Genomic DNA, 19,317 nt, shown 5'->3' on the forward strand with positions numbered 1-19,317 from the left:
TGTAATAATTTGTTAGCATATTTTAGTTTTTGATTTGTGAATGCTATACCCTGTGCTTGTTCTTGGAAGTCTAGGGAGGGGGTGAAGGGAGGGGAAGGAGGGGTGAAAATGTTTGTATTTCTTATAAAACTTTTCAATAAAAAAAAAGAAAGAAAATTGACTATCTGACCTTTAATGTACCTCTCAAAATTGATGCCTCAAGGGATTTATCTCATTGTGCTATTCCCATGTTGGACAAAAACAAAAGGCAAGATTGCTTAAACAGTTCTCTTTATGAGATGCTCCCTTTTATTCAGATGAGGCCTCATGACGATAATGTAGCATTTGGGGAAAAAGACACAAGCCAGAAGCCCAGTGCTGGAGGCCAGGAGGGAGAAGATCTCCACAGCTACCATGTATTTGCCTTTGGTGCTCACGTAAGCTGGGACAAAGGACAACCAGACACTACAAAAAACCAGCATGCTGAATGTGATAGATTTGGTTTCCTGGAAAGTGTCTGGTAACTTCCTAGCAAGGAAAGCTGCAATAAAACTGACTATAGCCAGGAAACCCATAAAAGATAAAACACTATAAAACATTATATCTGACCCTTCATTGCATTCCACAACAATTTCAGAAATGAAAGAGTGCTTATCCATGTCTGGGAAAGGGGGTGAGGTTGCTAACCACACAGTACAAAGAAGAAATTGAATAAAGGAGCAGGAGAGAACAATGGAAAGAGCTAGGCTTTTCCCAACCCATGTCCTCATCCTTGATCCTGGTTTGGTGGCCATGAATGCAAACACCACGGTGACAGTTTTGGCCAACATACAAGAAACAGCCACAGTGAAGATGATCCCAAAAGAAGTCTGTCGAAGGAGACAAGTCATCTTCATGGGTTGACCAATGAAAAGTAGAGAGAAAAGAAAGGAGAGGAGGAGTGAGAGGAGGAGGGTATAGGAGAGGCTGCGGTTGTTGGCTTTGATGATTGGAGTGTTGTGATACTTCCTGAAGATTCCTAGCACCAATATTGTGATAAAAGAAAGCACAAGAGCCAACGTCACTAAGCTGATCCCCAAAGGTTCTTCATAACTTAAGTAACTTATATCCTTTGGCATGCATAAATCCTGCTTGTTGTTTGGATATTGATCTTCTGGGCACTGGAAACAGTCGTCTCGATCTGATAAAATGAAATATAGAAAGTTCAATAAGGATATTTTTTGAGCCCTCCCTGCTTAGTCTTTCAGATTAAAAAAATAAATAAGTGTGTCACGAATTAGTCTCATGGTATGATTTGTTAGTGTAGATTTTGTTAATAAGTAATAAACTCTCCATTTTTATTTCCTTTTTTTCACATCACACATCAGTAGAGAGGAAACAGCTTATGTGTAAGAGAAACTACATAAAACATGTCAGAGCGTTTGCAATTTGACTACTATTAGGAGAAAACCCAGGAGCAAAACACAGCACACAGAGCCTTAAACATTTAACAGTGGTTTATATACAAGACATATACAAAAATATACATGGTAAAAATTACCCGACAAGCAATCAAACTTCTTCTTAACTCTACACAGAGAGCTTGGCAATGAATACCGGACACAAGGAGAGAAAATACCTTAACACAACATTTTGGAGGTGGATTTTTTTTGCTTTTTGGAAAAATTGGCTAAAATTAAAAGAAATTTTAAGAAGAATCTTAAGTCAGTTGAACCCACTTTGATATCCAAATATCCAGATACAGCCAATGTCTTTTATGGGATCTCTTACCTATCTGATTTGTGATCTTTCCCTCTGGGCATCGAGTGCAGTTATAGCAACAAAACGATCGCCCTTCGATCTTGGTCTTGCGGTAACCTGGCTTGCACTTCTCATTACAAAGTGAAACAGGACGTTCCTTTCCAGGAAAAAAAAAAAAGATGGTTCAACAGAGAGAATAGGACTTTCCAAATACAGGAGATCTGGAAATATCTTCAATTGGCAGGTTGAACCATTGATTCAAGAAGAATTTACCATCTTTTTAGAATATGTTGTGGCCTATTGGCCATGGGCCACTCCAGCAGCCGAATCAGAGGAGGAGGTGTGGGAGTCAGCATCAGGGCAACCTAGGAGCTCTGAGGGGGAAGAGGGAATGGAGCTGGCAAAGAGAGAGAGAGAGGCCGAGTCTGGGCCATCCATCAACCCTCAGATGGAGAGTCAACAGCCCCCAAGTTTGGAGGTGGCTGATGAGCAAGAAGAGGAACAGCTGGGTTCAGTGCCTGATGCGCAGATGCACAGAAGACCGAGAACAGGAGAGCAGTGGAAAGCTGTGGGGTGATCCTGGGGAAGGATTATAGGATTATATGATTTTTCTTCTTCTATTCAATTGTGTCTGGTTCACAAAGACTGTGTGGACAAGTCCCTGCAGTTTTCTTGGCAAAATTTCAAGAATTGTTTTGCCTTTGATTCCTTTCTAAGGGTGAGAAAAGGTAACTGGTCAAAGCTCACCCAACTGGCTTTTTGTCTAAGATGGAAGTGGAACTCATAGTTGCCATGTTTCCAACCTGATGTCTTAACCACTACACCAGACCGGTTCATTTTCTTTATATCTTCAGTGTGGTCACGTAGGACCATATTGAGTCTTAGGAAACTAATTTACTGTAATGTTGCATTTATTGGTAAGTATGCATTTTTTTTTAATCCAACAGAGTTTGCTAATGGGATTGTCCAGAGATTGGTACCCTACAATGAATTAAATTTTGTGGGTCAAATTCTGTTATTTGCAATGGAGCCACAAATTGCTGTGAACAGTTTTATTCCTTCTCCAGGAAATGTATTAACATTCATTGAATGAATGGATTATAATCAATGATGAAATCCAATTTTTTCTACTACCGGTTCTGTGGGTGTGGTGCAGTGTGGTGGGCATGGCTTGGTGGGCATGGCAAGGGAAGGATACTGCAAAATCTCCATTTCCACCTCACTCTGGGGCCAGCCAGAGGTGGTATTTGCCAGATCTACTCAAAATTTCCACTACCGGTTCTCCGAACTGCTCAAAACTTATGATAATGGTTCTCCAGAACCTGTCAGAACCTGCTGGATTTCACCCCTGATTATAATGGTGCTAGCATATGAATTTGCAACCTAATTCTTAAGTCTTTCCATCCCTAGAAATTAAGAAAAAAGCAGATGATCAATCATTTCTGTCTTCCTGAAGGACTCATCGTTTTCCTCATAATTACACTGAGCACAAGCTCCACAAGCAAAAAACCAATTCATATGTCTGAATATCTGTGCCATTCACATTAAGGCTTGAGCTGTATAACACTTTTGGGACAGTGGGGAAAAAGTGGGGAAAGAAATGCAACAGGAGTTAAAATAACATGGACTCTACCTGATTAAACCAGCTGGGCCAAACCACATTATGTTCATCAATAATCAAACATTTGTCAGTGGTTGCTGATGGGTCTATCTTTCCAACTGTCTTTCTGAGAAAGGTCTGGTTTGAGAAAGTGATCCAGTTTATGATGTCAAATCCTGCCAGCAGTTCACCATTCTGGTCAAAAGAATTTTTTTCTCCAGCACTGTTATTAAAAGTTATACTTTGCAGAAAGCGGTGGAGCTAAACAGTAATGAAAGAAGTGAAAACAGGTATATTTGTAGTTAAAGTTCTCTTTCAAAACATGCTAATAATAACTCAGCAAATAAAATATTCACTAATTCAATAATAAGACTTGGGAAATATTTACACTTACAGAAACGAACAATACATCTGTGAAACAATATTTTTTTCTTATGTAAAGAATAATGTAATGTTTCTAATGTAAAGAATAATAAGAATAGACATTCTTCTGATCTAAGAAGACCAGGCAGCCTTTCAAATGTTCTTGTTACTAGTTTGGTTATCCTGGTTAGGCCCAATATAAGAGACTGTAGACTTTCTTGTAATAATAATATTTATTTTCTTCCTCAGGAACACATTTAGACAGCCATCAATCTGAGGGGAGCGAGAGCTTATATACAGAGGAGGCGGGGCTAATGGTAAGTAGTGACCAATGATAAGTGACACAATGACATCACACAATGACATATACACAAGCAAACATATTTACATATTTACAGATATCAGGTTAGGTATTTTCAACTGTAACAAATCCCCCTCTAAAATACCTAACTAATGGTGGGTTATTAAGATTATACATGTACATTGAGTTTGGAAGTCAAATACACATGTTGTTTGGTTGGTAATGGCTTAGTGAGGATATCAGCAATTTGTTCACTAGTATCGCAATGAACAGCTTTAATGAATCCTATACTTGACAGTTGTCTCACATGTTTATATTTGATATCGATATGTCGAGATCGTTGACCTATTGCTTCGGAAGCTGATATATCTATTGCTGCCTTATTATCCTCATTGATGATAATTGGATAAATAGGTTCATCCCACACATTAGATAATAAATCATCGAACCAAGTTAGATTATTGACCGCTTTGGATAAGCAAACATATTCGGCTTCCGCTGTAGAAGTGGCAATTAAGTTCTGTTTGCCAGTGTACCAGTGCACCGCACAACCATTTATAAGAAAAACATATCCAGAAGTGCTTTTTCTGGTTTTTGAATCAGTAGCCCAATCAGCATCGGCGTAGCAGGTCAAAGTTGGTTTTTCAGAAATGAATGGTTCTAAGAATAGGCACACATCAATGCTAGATTTCAGATACTTTAAAATCCTCTTAATTCCCTCCCAATGGTATAAGTTAGGATTGCTTACATGTCTTGACAACAAATTTACGGCAAGGGTGATATCAGGCCTGGTCCAATTAGATATGTATAATAAGGACCCAATAATTGATCGATATAAAGTGTTATCCTTGAATGGTTCGTACTCATTGTACACATTCCTATAAAAATCAGTTGACATAGGAGTATCACAAATTTTTGAGTTAATCATGTTACATTTTTGTATGAGTTCCATAATCTTGTCTTTCTGAGATAATTTGAACCCCTTGTCTGTTTTGTCAATTTGGACTCCTAAATACTTATTTACCTTTCCTAATATTTTTAAGTTGAAATTTTTGCCTAGTTGTTCAGCGAAATTATCACATTTAATCTTGTCACTTCCAAAATATAATATATCATCAACATAAATCAAAACATATTCAATAGAATCAATATTTCTTTTCGTAAAAAAGCAAAAATCAGATGAAGTAGCTACAAAGCCTATATCTTTAAGTATCTTTGATAAACACTCATACCACCGCTTACCAGACTGTTTTAGTCCATAAAGGCTCTTATTCAATAGCCAAATTTCTTCCTTTTTTGTATCTTTTCCTGGGGGTGCTTTCACATAAATTTCTTTATCTAGATCAGCATGCAGATAGGCTGTCTGCACGTCAAATTGATATACTTCCAGATTTAAAATGGAAGCTAACACTAGTGCTGTTTTCACACTTTCTGATCTAACGGTTGGGGATATGTGTCTTCATAGTCATCCGGAAATCTTTGGGCAAAGCCTTGAGCCACTAATCTGGCTTTGTATAGGAATTTACCATCCTCTAGCTCTTTGATTTTATAGATCCACCTAGTGCCAATGGGGGATTTCTCAGTGGGTAGGTCTGTTGGTGTATATACATTTAGTTCTCTCAAATTGTCCATCTCTTTTTTCATTGCTTCCTCCCACTTACTTTTTTCTTCTAGGGGTAACTTAAGTATGTCATCATATGTGTTGGGAGTCAGGTGTTTGGCTTGAATAGACAGTACGTAATCATCTAATCTTTTAGGGATTACGCCTCTATTGGATCTAATGGGCCTATTCTGGGGATGTTCATCGCTATGCATATATTTAGCTTCTTTTTCGGTTAATTGATCTACCTTCAAAGTGGGGTGTCCTTTTTTCCATTCATCATTAACTATTTTGGGGCATTTGACTCTGTTTGTGGATGTGGATTTGGGGTTCGTATCTGATGTATGATGTTCTGCGTGCGTGTGCGTAATATTTTTTGATTCTGGGTAAATTTCATTGAGATGTAATTTTGACCAGTTCATGTGTTCATGAAACACAGCAGATCTGGATACAATGAAGTGGTTATTTTTATCAATGAAGCGATATCCCTTGGTTCCTGATTTGTACCCCATAAATATCAGTCTCTTGGATACTTTCTCTCCTTTGCGTCTTAATTGTGAGGGGACATATACATCAGCAGATACACCAAATACGTGTAAATGCCCAATTTTTGGTTTCCTTCCATACATGAGTTCGTATGGGGTCTTGTTGATTGTACTGGACCATAAGCGATTTATAGTGTAATTGGAATAAATGAGGGCTTCAGCCCAGAATGATTGGTTTAAGCCAGCATCATCTAACACACATTTAACCATGGTTTGTAGCAAACCATTTTTTCTTTCAGAAACTCCATTTTGAAATGGGGAAAATGGACAAGATTTAAAGTGCAATATTCCTTGTGATCTTAGCCAATTTGAAAATTCGTTGGATAGGAATTCCGACCCCCTGTCAGTCATTATTTGTTTAATTTTAGTATTGTGTTGTGTTTCTACCATTTTAAAGAACTCCTTAAATTTTTTGAAAACCTCACTTTTGTGATTAAGGGTGTATACAAAACCGAATCTACTGTAGTCATCGACTATGGTTAGAAAGTATCTTTTTTTATATTTAATTGAAGGTTTTAATGGGCCTACTACATCCATATGAATTAGTTGAAAAATTGATTGTGTGGTGCGAGTGGCTTTTTTGGGTTTTGGTTTGTTTTTAATTTTGGATGAATTGCACACAGAGCATTCTAAGTAATTTTTACAGTTCTTTATTTTTAAATCTTCGGAACATTCTAACATTTTTCGTATGACGGGAAAGCTCGCGTGTCCTAGCTTTCTGTGGAGTAAGTGACTACAATTATCGTGAATAGGTTTTCCATTGTTTAAATTTTCAGACATATTAGTATCAGTGGTCGATGCGTTATCATTATTACTTTCATCATGGCTATCTGAATTTGGCTTTTCGTTTCTTAATTGATAGTTTGCATAGACTAGTCCGTTATCTTGTGGCAGTAGGTATGTTAGTCCATCATTTGTAAATAGTTTACCTATGTTTCTGTTGTTTTTAGTCATAAATACCTTTCCACCTCTGAAAGTGGTTTCTATTCCACTCTCTATACTTAATTTTAGGGTTGCCAATATGTTATTTGGAATTTCGGGCACAAATAGTACCCCCTCTATTTTTCCTATACCCTTTATATGCGCGTCTCCCATTCCCCTCACTAGGACTTTATTTTGGTTTGCTACTTTAATGTAATATTTCTTTTCAGTGAAGTTGCTTAATATTTCTCTATTATGAGTTGTATGACATGTGGCTCCAGAATCTATGAGCCAAGTGTTGAGTGAATCAGACATCAAAGTGTTATTGTTTCTTATTCCATATAGTGATCCTTTCTTATTTTCTTTAGGGTTATTTCTGTTCATTTGTCTTTCTCTAGGGTGTGGTGATTCTCTTCGCTTATACCTGTAATCTGGGGAAGTTCTGTCTAAGAAATGTATTCTCCTATCCTTGTGTTGATATGAGTCACTGTATCCTGCATTCTTGGGGCAATCTCTACTCTGATGTCTTTCAGATCCACATATGAGACATTCATGTGGGTACCTATCTCTGACTCTAAAATCAGTTCTTCTTTGATTTCTACCTTCCCTTAGTTGTGTATATCGCTCTCTTCTAAGTCTATCTTCAGTAATAAGCTTATTGGTAAGATTTTCTAAGGTAATTTGCTCTATACTTAGGTTATCTATTAAGGTAATGTAGTTATCCCAGCTGTGATCTAATGAATTAATTATAATGCTTTTCATGGTGTTGTCAGAAATGGTTTCCCCCCTTTGGATAAGGTCTGCTCTTACTGCGTTTAGATTCAAGATATGTTCACTCATGGAGGTATCATGTTTTAGTTTGGCAGAATAGAATTCCCTAGAAATTTTTGTGGTGGTGGCTACACTTTTACTATAGAACAAATTGAATAATTTTTGGTATGTTTCAAATACAGTTAAATTATGCTCTATACTGGGAAGTATACTTGGGGAAATAGAGGCAATTAATATATAATATGCTTTGTGATGGAGGCAGTCTATTTCATAGGTCCAAGGCTTATCTGGTGGGTTATCAATAAAAAATAAAACATTCTCTTTCAAATATGTAATCTGTAAACACTGGTTCCATTCCATTAAGTTGCTTCCATCTAATCTTAACTTTATAAAGTCTGAAGGTATTGTCCCTGAGTGTTGTGAAGTGTTATTCATGTTTAGTAGCTGTCCATGGTTTAAGACCTTAGCATACTCACAATAAGGCCTGGGTATGGTAGATGTATGTCTGTATTTACTTATCTCTATGTTGCTCTGACATGTATTTATGTTTCCTTCTTCTTTCTTCGCAGGCTCGTTCTGGGCATGCTCAGTCCTCATTTTTCTCCAGCAGTCGGCGAGGGAGGTTCCTGTGTCTGCAGCTCCTGGGGTGAAGTCCCAGACGGCCTTCTGTTGCTCTGCTTTGTTTCCGGAGGGCCTCTGGTGACTGAAGAATGCCTGGGGTGCTGCTCTGCTCGTCGGGGAGTCTTCTCTGGGGTCGTCAGTAAGTGGAGCTTGAGGCGGGCCGCCATTGCCAATGGAGCCAGGTTGTTCAGGGAGCTGCTCTTCGGTAGGTAAGTATGATTGCCAGCTTGTCTTTCTTCGGGTGGCTAGGCCTTTCTTTAGACAGTCTATTTCTTTTTGGCCTTTGGTAGATGGTAGTTTAGAATTTTCTATTTCATTTTCTGGTTGTTTGTTTGGTATTGTTAGTTTAGTCCCGAGTGCTGCAGTTAGCACCTGTATAGCATTGTCTATTTCTACTTCAGTAGGATGAGCTTTGTTTTATTTAAATAATTGTTTTTTATTTGTTTTTGAACTCGGGTAGTCATCTTCTTGGTAGGTTTTGTTTTTTATTTCGTAGTTTGAGGTTTGGAATTCTTTTAGTAATTGGTCAGGCATTTTAGAGGTATTAGGTGGGTAAGATGGCTGCCATGAAAAAGGTGGGAAGCTGTCGCCATCTTTGGTGTCATTTTTGAAGTCAGGGGTTGAATTTCTTACCTTGCAGTTTTCTTGTTTGTTATTTTCGTTATCTGCTGCTGTTCCATGGTCGTTTATCATGCTGCGGATTTTCACAAGCAGATTTGATTCAGCTGTAGTTGTTTCTATTAATTCTAGTATTTTTCTTTTTACCTCATCTTCTTTGTTTGGTGTTGAGAAAGTTTGTTCTGCTCCAGCTAGTGGTTGTTCGTTTTGTGTTAGCAGTTCATTTTCTTGTAATTGCGTTTGTTTCTTAATATTTTCAAGTGGTGTATATTTGTCAGGAGTTAGTTGAGCTGCTATTCTTTTCGTTATGTATCTGGTGGCAGGTCTTCTTTTGTTGTTATGTGAGTCTTGCATCTTTATGTTCGGTTGGGCCTACCAAACCATCCTCTTGCTACCAATTTGTTACTAGTTTGGTTATCCTGGTTAGGCCCAATATAAGAGACTGTAGACTTTCTTGTAATAATAATATTTATTTTCTTCCTCAGGAACACATTTAGACAGCCATCAATCTGAGGGGAGCGAGAGCTTATATACAGAGGAGGCGGGGCTAAGTAGTGGTAAGTAGTGACCAATGATAAGTGACACAATGACATCACACAATGACATATACACAAGCAAACATATTTACATATTTACAGATATCAGGTTAGGTATTTTCAACTGTAACAGTTCTACATATTGACTAAAAAAAGCCAGCTGTGGGGAGTACTTATTGGACATTTTCCATATTGTGGTCGTACTTACCTCCAGTCTCTGTAGTAATTCTAAAATTGTTTTTCAAACTGTTTGTGATGCCAATGAATTTCAAGGGGAAATCTTTTATTGTGAATGTTTTCTCTCTGTGTGTGTCTCCTCACTCTCACTCTCTCTCTTTCTCTGTCTCTCTCTCTTGTCTGTCTGTCTGTCTGTCTGTCTCTCTTTCTCCTCATATGTGAATGCATGTGTGTGTGTGCATGTACCTTGGAGTCAGTATTGACTCCTAGTATGTACCTGGACAAGTCTCTGGAGTTGAATATTATACACAGAGAAAATTCATATGATGTGTTCTATAAGTGATAGAACAGTCTTGATAGTTAAAATAGACAAATTATATACTAGAAAAAAAGTTGAAAGTGTGATGAGCGACACATAGACACAGACAAAGACACAAAGACACAGACACAAACACACAGAATTTTAAGAGGTAATTCATACAGGCAGAAAGAAACATTAAAAGTTAAATTTCCATTTTTAAATTGTAATAGTTTTGTAAATTTTTATTAAACCATATATCCCTTTAAAGTATACCTAATTTGCTTTGTATATGCTAATTGCTGCTAGGATATTATACATGTCTTATGGGAAAGCATATTGGATTTCTTCCTTAGAAGAATGACCAAGTCATTTATGGGAGTAACCTCCAGTATCTAGAATTACCTCATTTCTAAAAAAAAAATAATTCAGATTGTAGAATTCAGATCTAATAGGAAAGCGTATTGGGCAATCATTTTAATACATAGTTTAATGCATAATTTTGTTGGGCATAGATAGTGAAAATTACTAGAGGTCACTACATACCCGAGCAGCTCAAAAATGAACAGGCTGAATATGCTGGAGACAGCCAAATAATAGATGAATATGCTGGGAATCAGCCAAAATAATAGATGGAGAGGTTTTTTCTGGTGTGATAGTAAAACAAAGATGAATATGCTGGGAAACAGCCCAATAATATGAATATGCTGGGAATCAGCCAAAACAATAGATGATTATGTTGAGAAATAGTCAAATAATAAATGAATATGCTGGAAAAAGAAGATGATTAAGAGACAAATAGAGAAAATAAAAATGATTGAAGCTGGAATTGATAGTAATAACAAAATGATTATGTTGGGATTAGTACTAAAAATAAAGGTGACTATGTTGATATGAACAGTAAATTGAAGATGATAAGATTGTAATAATAAAATGACTCTGTGTAAAATGAAGAACGTAATGTGTTATAAGTGGTGTAAGTTAAAAGAGAATAGGATTTAAAGATTTAATGTAATGGGTCCTAGGATATGGGTATATAGATAGAATTTAGGGCATAATAGTAATTAAATATTAATTAATATTAGTAATTAAATATTGTGTTATTTGGAAATTAAGATTTGTGGTGATGTAATAAAAATAGCCTCTACCAATAGCCTCTCACCGACCAGTACACTCCCATAGATAGGGGCTTCTCAGGGTGCCGTCGGCCAAACAGTGTTGACTGGCGGCCCCCAGGGGGAGAGCCTTCTCTGTGGGGGCACCTACCATCTGGAATGAGCTCCACCCGGAGATACGGAGGATCCCGGACCTGCGCACGTTTCGTCGTGCTCTCAAAACTTTTTTATTTCAGCAGGCTAGCCTGGCCTAACTCTCCTCTTTTAAATTTTTAATTTGTTTGTTTGATTGATTGATTGATTGATTGATTGATTGATTGATTGATTTATCATATTTGTATACCGCCCTACTCCCGAAGGACTCAGGGCGGTGAACAGCCAAAATAAAATACAGAGACATACAAAAGTTAAAAAACTATTAAAAACAGATTAAATAATTTAGGCTCAAAAAACAAATTAAAAACATCCAATTTATCTAAAAAACATTTAAAACCCAATTTAAAAGCCAATTTAAAAGGGAGAGTTAGGCCAAACCAGCCTGTTGGAATAAAAACATTTTTAGGGCGCGGCGGAAGATGCGTAAGTCTTAGATCCTCCGTATCCAAGACTTACAGCTCGTTCCAGATGGCAGGTGCCCCCACAGAGAAGGCTCTCCCCCTGGGGGCCACCAGTCGACATTGTTTGGAGCCCCTCTCTATGGGAGCGAACTGGTCGGTGAGAGGCTACTGGTGGCAGAAGGCGGTCTCGTAAGTACCCTGGTCCTGAGCCATGGAGCTCTCTAAAGGTGGTAACCAAAACGTTGAAGCGCACCTGGAAGACCACTGGGAGCCAGTGCAGCTCACGCAGGAGGGGGGTCACATGGGAGCGCCACATCGCTCCCGTCACCACCCGCACGGCCGCATTCTGGACCAATTGGAGCCTCCGGGTGCTCCTCAAGGGGAGCCCCATGTAGAGAGCATTGCAATAATCCAGGCGTGAGGTGACAAGGGCGTGAGTGACCGTGCGTAACGAGTCCCGATCCAGAAAGGGACGCAACTGGTGAATCAGGCGAACCTGATAAAAAGTCCTCCTGGCCATGGCCGCCATATGCTCTTCTAAAGACAGCCGTGAATCCAGGAGGACGCCCAAGTTGCGAACCCCATCTGTGGGGCCCAACGACTCACCCCCAATAGTCAGAGGTGGCGCCAACTGACTATATCGGGACGTCGGAAACCACAGCCACTCGGTCTTGGATGGGTTGAGCCTGAGTATGTTCCTCCCCATCCAGATCCGTACGGCCTCCAGGCACCGGGACATCACCTCGATTATCATTTTATAAATTGGGTGTTTTAATATGTGTTTCGGCCAAAATATTTAATAATTTTAAGGGACTTTTAATATTTGTATTATCCGTATTTATAAATAAATAAATAAATAAATAAATAAATAAATAAATAAATAAATAAATACATACATACATACATACATACATACATACATACATAAATACATACATAAATACATACATAAATACATACATAAATACATAAATACATAAATAAATAAAGGTAACTGGTAGAACAGTCTTGATGGTTAAAATAGACAAATCATTTTCTAAAAAAAAACATTGGAAATATAAGGAGCAAAACATACACACACACACACACAGAGAGAGTTTTGAGAAGTAATTCATACAGGCAGAAACAAATGTTGAAAGTTAAATTCCCATTGTAAATTGTAATAGTTTTGTAAATTTTTATAAAACCATATATTCCTTCAAAGTATACCTAATTTGCTTTGAAAGGCTGCCTGGTCTTCTTAGATCAGAAGAATGTCTATGTTTAATTACAGAAAGAAAAGGCAGCCATACCACTCCTGCTGTCTTTAAACAACTGCACCATAATTATTTAAGTAAATTATTGCTACCATAATCAAATTCAATATGCATTTTATCATATAGCATTTGACCTTTTCAGATTCTGATTAATATTAGTGCAACAACTAATTCAGTATTCAGTAACAAGGCAAGAAATAGAAAGGGTAAACATAAGCTTATTTTTTTATGTGTTTGACCCAGATATTCAGTAGATTAGTTATTATTGTGTTGTCTCTTATAGGTTTTCTATTTTTTGATAAATGGTTAGATTTCCTTAATGATGCATTATGTCATCTTTATAAAATTGATTTTTTTTTTCAATAGATGGCATTAGATTAGATAATACAATTGTGGGAAAAAAATTTGTTCTGGTTTTTATTTTAAAAAATGTAATGATGGAGACTTGGGAAAGAGCTTGACAAAGATGGGTAAGCAATTGTACCTATTCATGACCGGATCAGCGCTCCGTTCTTAAAAGATGTATTTTAGGTTTATGTTTTAAAAAAATAATAAAAAAACTTTTTCAAAAAAGAATAATGAACAGGCTGATACATATCCTATGTTACTGCTTCAATATACTTAGTGGAAGGTCCTAATTATTCTCCTTACCCTCCATGACTGTTGACTCAGGAAATTCTCTCTCGTCATTCTTCTTTGTCGGCCTTGGAAAGAATACATGGCATGCAAAGCATGTGCAATTGCATAAACAGCATTGTAGATACTGTAGCTGTGGGCAGTCATGCTGGTTTCAAACACAGATACAGGGAGAGTCTCTAGTTTCTCCTCCCCAGTGCAGATATTGTCATCCTCTTCATCTGTGATGGAAGCTTGGGGCAAACAGTTAAACATCTGTTGCCAAAACTGAATTAGAAATCCATCTTCCTTATCTAAAACCGGGCTCCTCATCTGAACAAATTTCTGGAAAGCCGACACTTGTTTTGAATGTACGGCAAGCGTTATAGAGCCATGAATGAAATTAAGATCCCAATATCTTTGGAAAGGAAGGGACGAGAAGTCTACCTCCGCTGTCATAAACCAAACCTTGGGGCTATATGGCATATCATTATATTCTGAAATTCTGAATAAAGCCCTTAAATTTAGCATACTCTGAAATCCCCCAAGAAACACCACTATTTTAGCTGTACTCTTAAAAACAATACTTAAAATATTGTATGATGTACGCAGTGTCTTCTCATCCTCACTGAGAAATCCACCTGGTATTTTTTCTATGAATTCAAAACAGATCCCACTTCTGGAAAACATGGGAATAACATTCCTCAGCAAATTCTCAGCTATGTTGCCGATATTAAGGTACAACACTCCAATCCAGGTCCAGCCAAAATGCAAAAAGAGCTGGAGAAGTCCATGATATTGATGATCGGCCTTTGGGAGCATCCAGTAAAAGAAATGACTTTGAGTGATGCTACTGGTCTCTGGGACAGAACTATATGCAACCTAAAACAAACAAGGTGATGAAAAATACCAGTCACACAGCAAATTGTGGGTCTTTGGTGTATTTTAATATAACTGTATTAAATACCACTTATTCATATGCTACATAATATTAACTGAAATGAATTTTTTTTTTAATTTGATTTATATGCCGCCCTTCTCCGAAGACTCAGGGCGGCTTACAATGTGCTCAGCAATAGCCTTCATCCTTTTGTATATTTTATACAAAGTCAGCTTATTGCCCCCACAACTGGGTCCTCAATTTACCTACCTTAGAAAGGATGGAAGGCTGAGTCAACCTTGAGCCTTGGCGAGATTCGAACCCTGCAGTAATTGCAGGCAGCTGGTCTTAATAACCAGCTTAATAACAGGGTGCCTTAAACCCCTGTACTACCAAGGCTCTAATTTAATTAAATTAACATTAATTAATGTTACAATTTAATCAGTTAATTTAATTTTTAATAAGTTGATCATGTAGAGTCCAGCAGCATTGAATTTCTTATTATCAGTTGCAAGAATCAAACTTTGGCAGCTACATGCTTTGTCTTTTCTACTTGCCGTTAGAGAAATATGGGGAGGTGTTTGTTAAAAATGAGTTAACTATTTTTGATTTAGTCAAAAATGGAAAGACAAAGATATTCCAACTGAAGAGGAAATATTACTGAAAATCTTTAACTACGCAGAAATGGACAGACTCACTTTGGAACTCAAGGATAAAAGCGAAACTAAGTACTACAAAATCTGGGAACAATGTTATGATTGGAAAGATAACAAGAGGGTAGCCAAGAAAAATGTATAGTGTTAGAACAAAAATATAGATGTTATTATAGACAAATGTATGTTTAAGAGATAAATAAATATTCAGAAATAAGGGGAAAATTATTAATATCATATCATATTATGCTTAAATAGTGAACAAAGCTTAAGAACTATATGTTTATATGAGTACTAATATTATTGTAAAGTGATGGAAGATGTATGGAACCAGTGATGTCATATCTATGTCCAATGTTTTTTTAATTTTGTATTATTAATAAAAAACTTTTTATTAAAAAAAATGAGTTAACTAGAGAAATGAAACTTATACAGCTCCACTGAAGCTTGAGAGAGTCTGGAAACTTTTCAAGGACATCTTAGCAGGTGTGCATTTGAGCCAGATGGTTCCCAACTGATTGAAAACCATGAGTGGGACACAGAATAACACCCACAGTTATTATAAAAATGTCTTCCTGTTCTGCCCCCCATTCTGTAGACACTGTACCTCCAGACTGGAACTGCAGTGTCACCTCTGTGTCCAGAGGTAAACCAAACAATACCATGACGTCTTTGACAGATATACTTATTATATTTGTGTGCTCTTTCCAAGGTTCAGCTGAGATTATTGAAGCTACATTTTTTTTAAAAAAATGTTTTTCTCCAAAAGAAAACACAATGAAATTTATGGCCCACAATGAAATATTAGAACACTAAAATATCATTAACCCACCCCAATCCCCAATATATGTTAAACAAATGATTTACCTGCACAAACTTGTAAGCTGTCATAATGGTAGCCATGTCAAGAAATTCAATAGAACTTGGTCCTCCTATGACAGCAATCAGGTTATTCTGAATGTGACACTTATAATTAGGGATGAATCTGTTTGGTGTAGAGAGGAGTTCCATCGCAGCAATACAAGTATATCTTGGAAGAAAATAGTTATTGTAAATGTTGAAGCCTAGTGTGATATTGGTTAAGATCTGGGGATTTTTATTAATCTCCTTTACAGCAAAAACCACAGCCATGATGTGTTGGTAGCTCTGTGACAATAATCTAGAATGAAATTTCAAAAATAGTTAAGTATGCTTTGCATACCTAGTTCGGAAATAAAGTGTTCTTGTTTCCTATGTTCAAGCATGAGAAGAATGATGTATTTTATTATAAATATTTCTTGTCTGCTATTGAACTAACGTTAAAGTGATTTATACTGTAAGATATACTAACACCATCAGTCTACATTGAACAGAAATAGGACTTTTCTGAAGAAAAATAAACTATAAAAAATAAGCTATAGTACATAATTTAAAAAAACACTTGATTCTTCAAACATGACCAAAATCATCCACTATAGAATGTCATGCGCAGAAAATTAAAAAAAAAAGAATAGGAAGTTTTAAAATATCTAGTTCCTCACATGTGTTCTAACAAATCATCCTTGCTGGGATGATACCTGAAGGACATCTTTTCAGATATAACGAAGGTCTGAGAAATAATGCCGCCAACAATGAAGTCCCCAGCTTGATAATATTTATGAGGAATTGATGCAGGCTCAGTGCTCCTGCATTTTGCTACTGGAACTTTGCCAACACTCTTAGGGAGGAAGAATAATATGAGGAAACCAAGAATTACAGCTACATAGGAAATCATTTGTGAAAAGAAAGACTTCCCCGGATCCCACATTATTGTTAGCACACCCTTTACCTGAAAAGCAAAGGGATGGATTGAAAGCCAGATAACTGCAGATTAAAGCCTCAGTGCCAAGCCTAGGATATTATTCTATCTCTATAGTCTGTCTATTTCTGAAGGCCAGAGGAGATGCTTAAAGTCTCTGTCAGTAATAATAATAGCCCTGGGAATTCCCCAGTTTGCTGAAGAAGTTCATAATTATAGAGGAGATAATGAATGACTCAAGAGTTAGAGAGCCAGTTGTGTTTTGTTCTTCTTTTTTTTTTTTGCAAAACTAATTTCTTTTGTAGCAAAAACTCTAGTGTTCCCTGAGAGATGATTTCTAGTCATACTGAACCTTGACCAGTGAAGGACACACAGACAACATCATTTAAATTATACCATGAAAACAAAACTGAATATAGATTGTGTGAGTGTCTTTGGCTTCAAAATCGATCTCAGAGAGTACAAAAAGAAAAAGAACGTACACAATTCCCTTCATGTTGCCACAATAACAAAGATGATGTAGAGAAATGCATACTTTGATGAGATTAATATGTCAAGTAGGATTTTTTATATTGTTTTTATATACTGTATATTTATTGTGTTTTATCAATAAGAATAAAATAGAAAGCAAGTTATCATTTAACCTCCAGGACCTCCTAGGCCCTTTTCCATACTCTAATTCCAGCCAAACTGGACTATGGTCTGTCAATGTTCTTGAGCAAATCTTCGTATTCTTCACCCTAGATAAGAGATCATTGGTAATTAATATAAAATCGATCCTTGAAAAAGATTGGTGTCTATCCGAAAAAAAAGTAAAATCTTTTTCTTCTGGGTTTCTTTCACACCAAATATCCCTCAACTCCCAGTCGTCCATCATCTCCCAAAATGGTTTGGGCAATTTTGCTCTTGTTAAAACATTTTGTTTGGGTTCCTTCTTGTCTTTCTTTACGTCCAAAACACCATTCCAGTCCCCCAATAGGATGCAAGTTTTATATCCCCATTGTGTCAACTTTGAATGTAGTAAATTATAAAATTTTTCTTGTTGTTGGTTCAGGGCATAAACTCCAATTACAAGTATTTTTTCTCCTTTTATTAAAAGTTCAATCGTAAAAATCTTCCTTGATCATCCGCTTCAACTAATTTAGCAATTAAGTCTCTTTTCAAATATATAACTATACCGTTTTTCTTCTCTGGTGCTGTTGCTATATAATGTGTACCTAATCTTGAATTTATCAGATATTTTTGATCTTGTATCCTGATATGAGTCTCTTGTAAACAAATTACTTCATTCTTAAATTGTTTAAGATAGTGAAATATTTTCCTTCTCTTCTGTGGAGAATTCAAACCATTGACATTCCAGGTCAAAAATCGAGTTCCCATCTCTGGGCCTCTGAAGCATCTGGAGCAATTTCTGATGGTCTTGCCTCAGTTGACCTTTAGGTCTTGCTCCCCCCACAGCTTCTGTTTTTGTAGTTTCTTGGTTGCTATCTGCAGTTGTTGTTGTTGTTGTTGTTGTTGTTGCTGTCTTAATTCTTCCTTGCGCTTAGCTGTTGCTGCTCTGGTTGTCTTTGGTTCTTCTAATATGTCAATTAAGTCCAAATCTTGAACAGCCATCTGGATTTGTAATGGTTCTTCTTGACCAGTCAAAACTCCCCCCTGAACTACTGTCAGTAGCTCTTATTTTATTTATTTTTATTTTATTTCCAATTTCTATACCGCTCTTCTCCCTGAGGACTCAGGGCGGTGTACAGCCAGAATTAAAAACATGCAATACAAATATTAAAAAACAATTAAAATATATATAAATTTGGCCCAACAATAAAAATCACTACCAATTAAAACATTTAAAAAATTTCTTCTTAAGCCAGCCCGGCTTGCTGGAAAAAATGGGTTTTAAGGGCACGGCGGAAGGCAATGAGGTCTTGGATTCTCCTTATCTCTGGGGGCAACTGATTCCAGAGGGTAGGTGCCCCACAGAGAAGGCCCTCCCCCTGGGGGTCACCAGCCTGCACTGCACTCTTCTCTCTCTCCTTCCATTACTTCCTTCTTTCTTTTTCCTTCTGGTGATTTGGGCGTCCCAGCCTTTAATACGTTGGTATAAAAATCTCTTGCTTTCCACATTATGTTAAGCCAATATCTCTCTCCCGAATAAATCACCACTAGGCCGGCTGGCACCTCCCATCTATACTGTAATTGGCGTTTTTTCAATTCATCCACCAGAAAAGCATACTCCCTTCTGGCTCTCAAGATCTTGGGGGGAGGGATTTCTTTCATTGTCATCACCTCCTGGCCTTCAACCTGAAGCTTGTTTTTAAAAGTAGCCTGTAAAATTTCATTACGTAGTCTCCTTGTGGTAAAATATATTACAATGTCTCTTGGTAAATGTTTCTGCCT

General features: G+C 37.1%; 1 protein-coding gene across 1 annotated transcript; it reads right to left on the bottom strand.

Moving 5' to 3' along the window:
• Positions 1–257: 257 nt before the first annotated feature.
• LOC132710014 (vomeronasal type-2 receptor 26-like) lies at positions 258–15,811 on the bottom strand. The gene is made up of 4 exons (XM_087893372.1): positions 15,754–15,811; positions 13,650–13,867; positions 1,750–1,876; positions 258–1,159 (listed from the first exon to the last, which is right to left on the bottom strand). The coding sequence occupies exons 1-4, from the start codon at positions 15,809–15,811 to the stop codon at positions 258–260; spliced, it is 1,305 nt and encodes a 434-aa protein (XP_087749498.1).
• Between the last annotated feature and the right edge of the window lie 3,506 nt (positions 15,812–19,317).

The sequence above is a fragment of the Pantherophis guttatus genome, chromosome 4 (genome assembly GCF_059756535.1).
Source record: "Pantherophis guttatus breed Tessera chromosome 4, ASM5975653v1, whole genome shotgun sequence".
NCBI lineage: Eukaryota > Metazoa > Chordata > Lepidosauria > Squamata > Colubridae > Pantherophis > Pantherophis guttatus.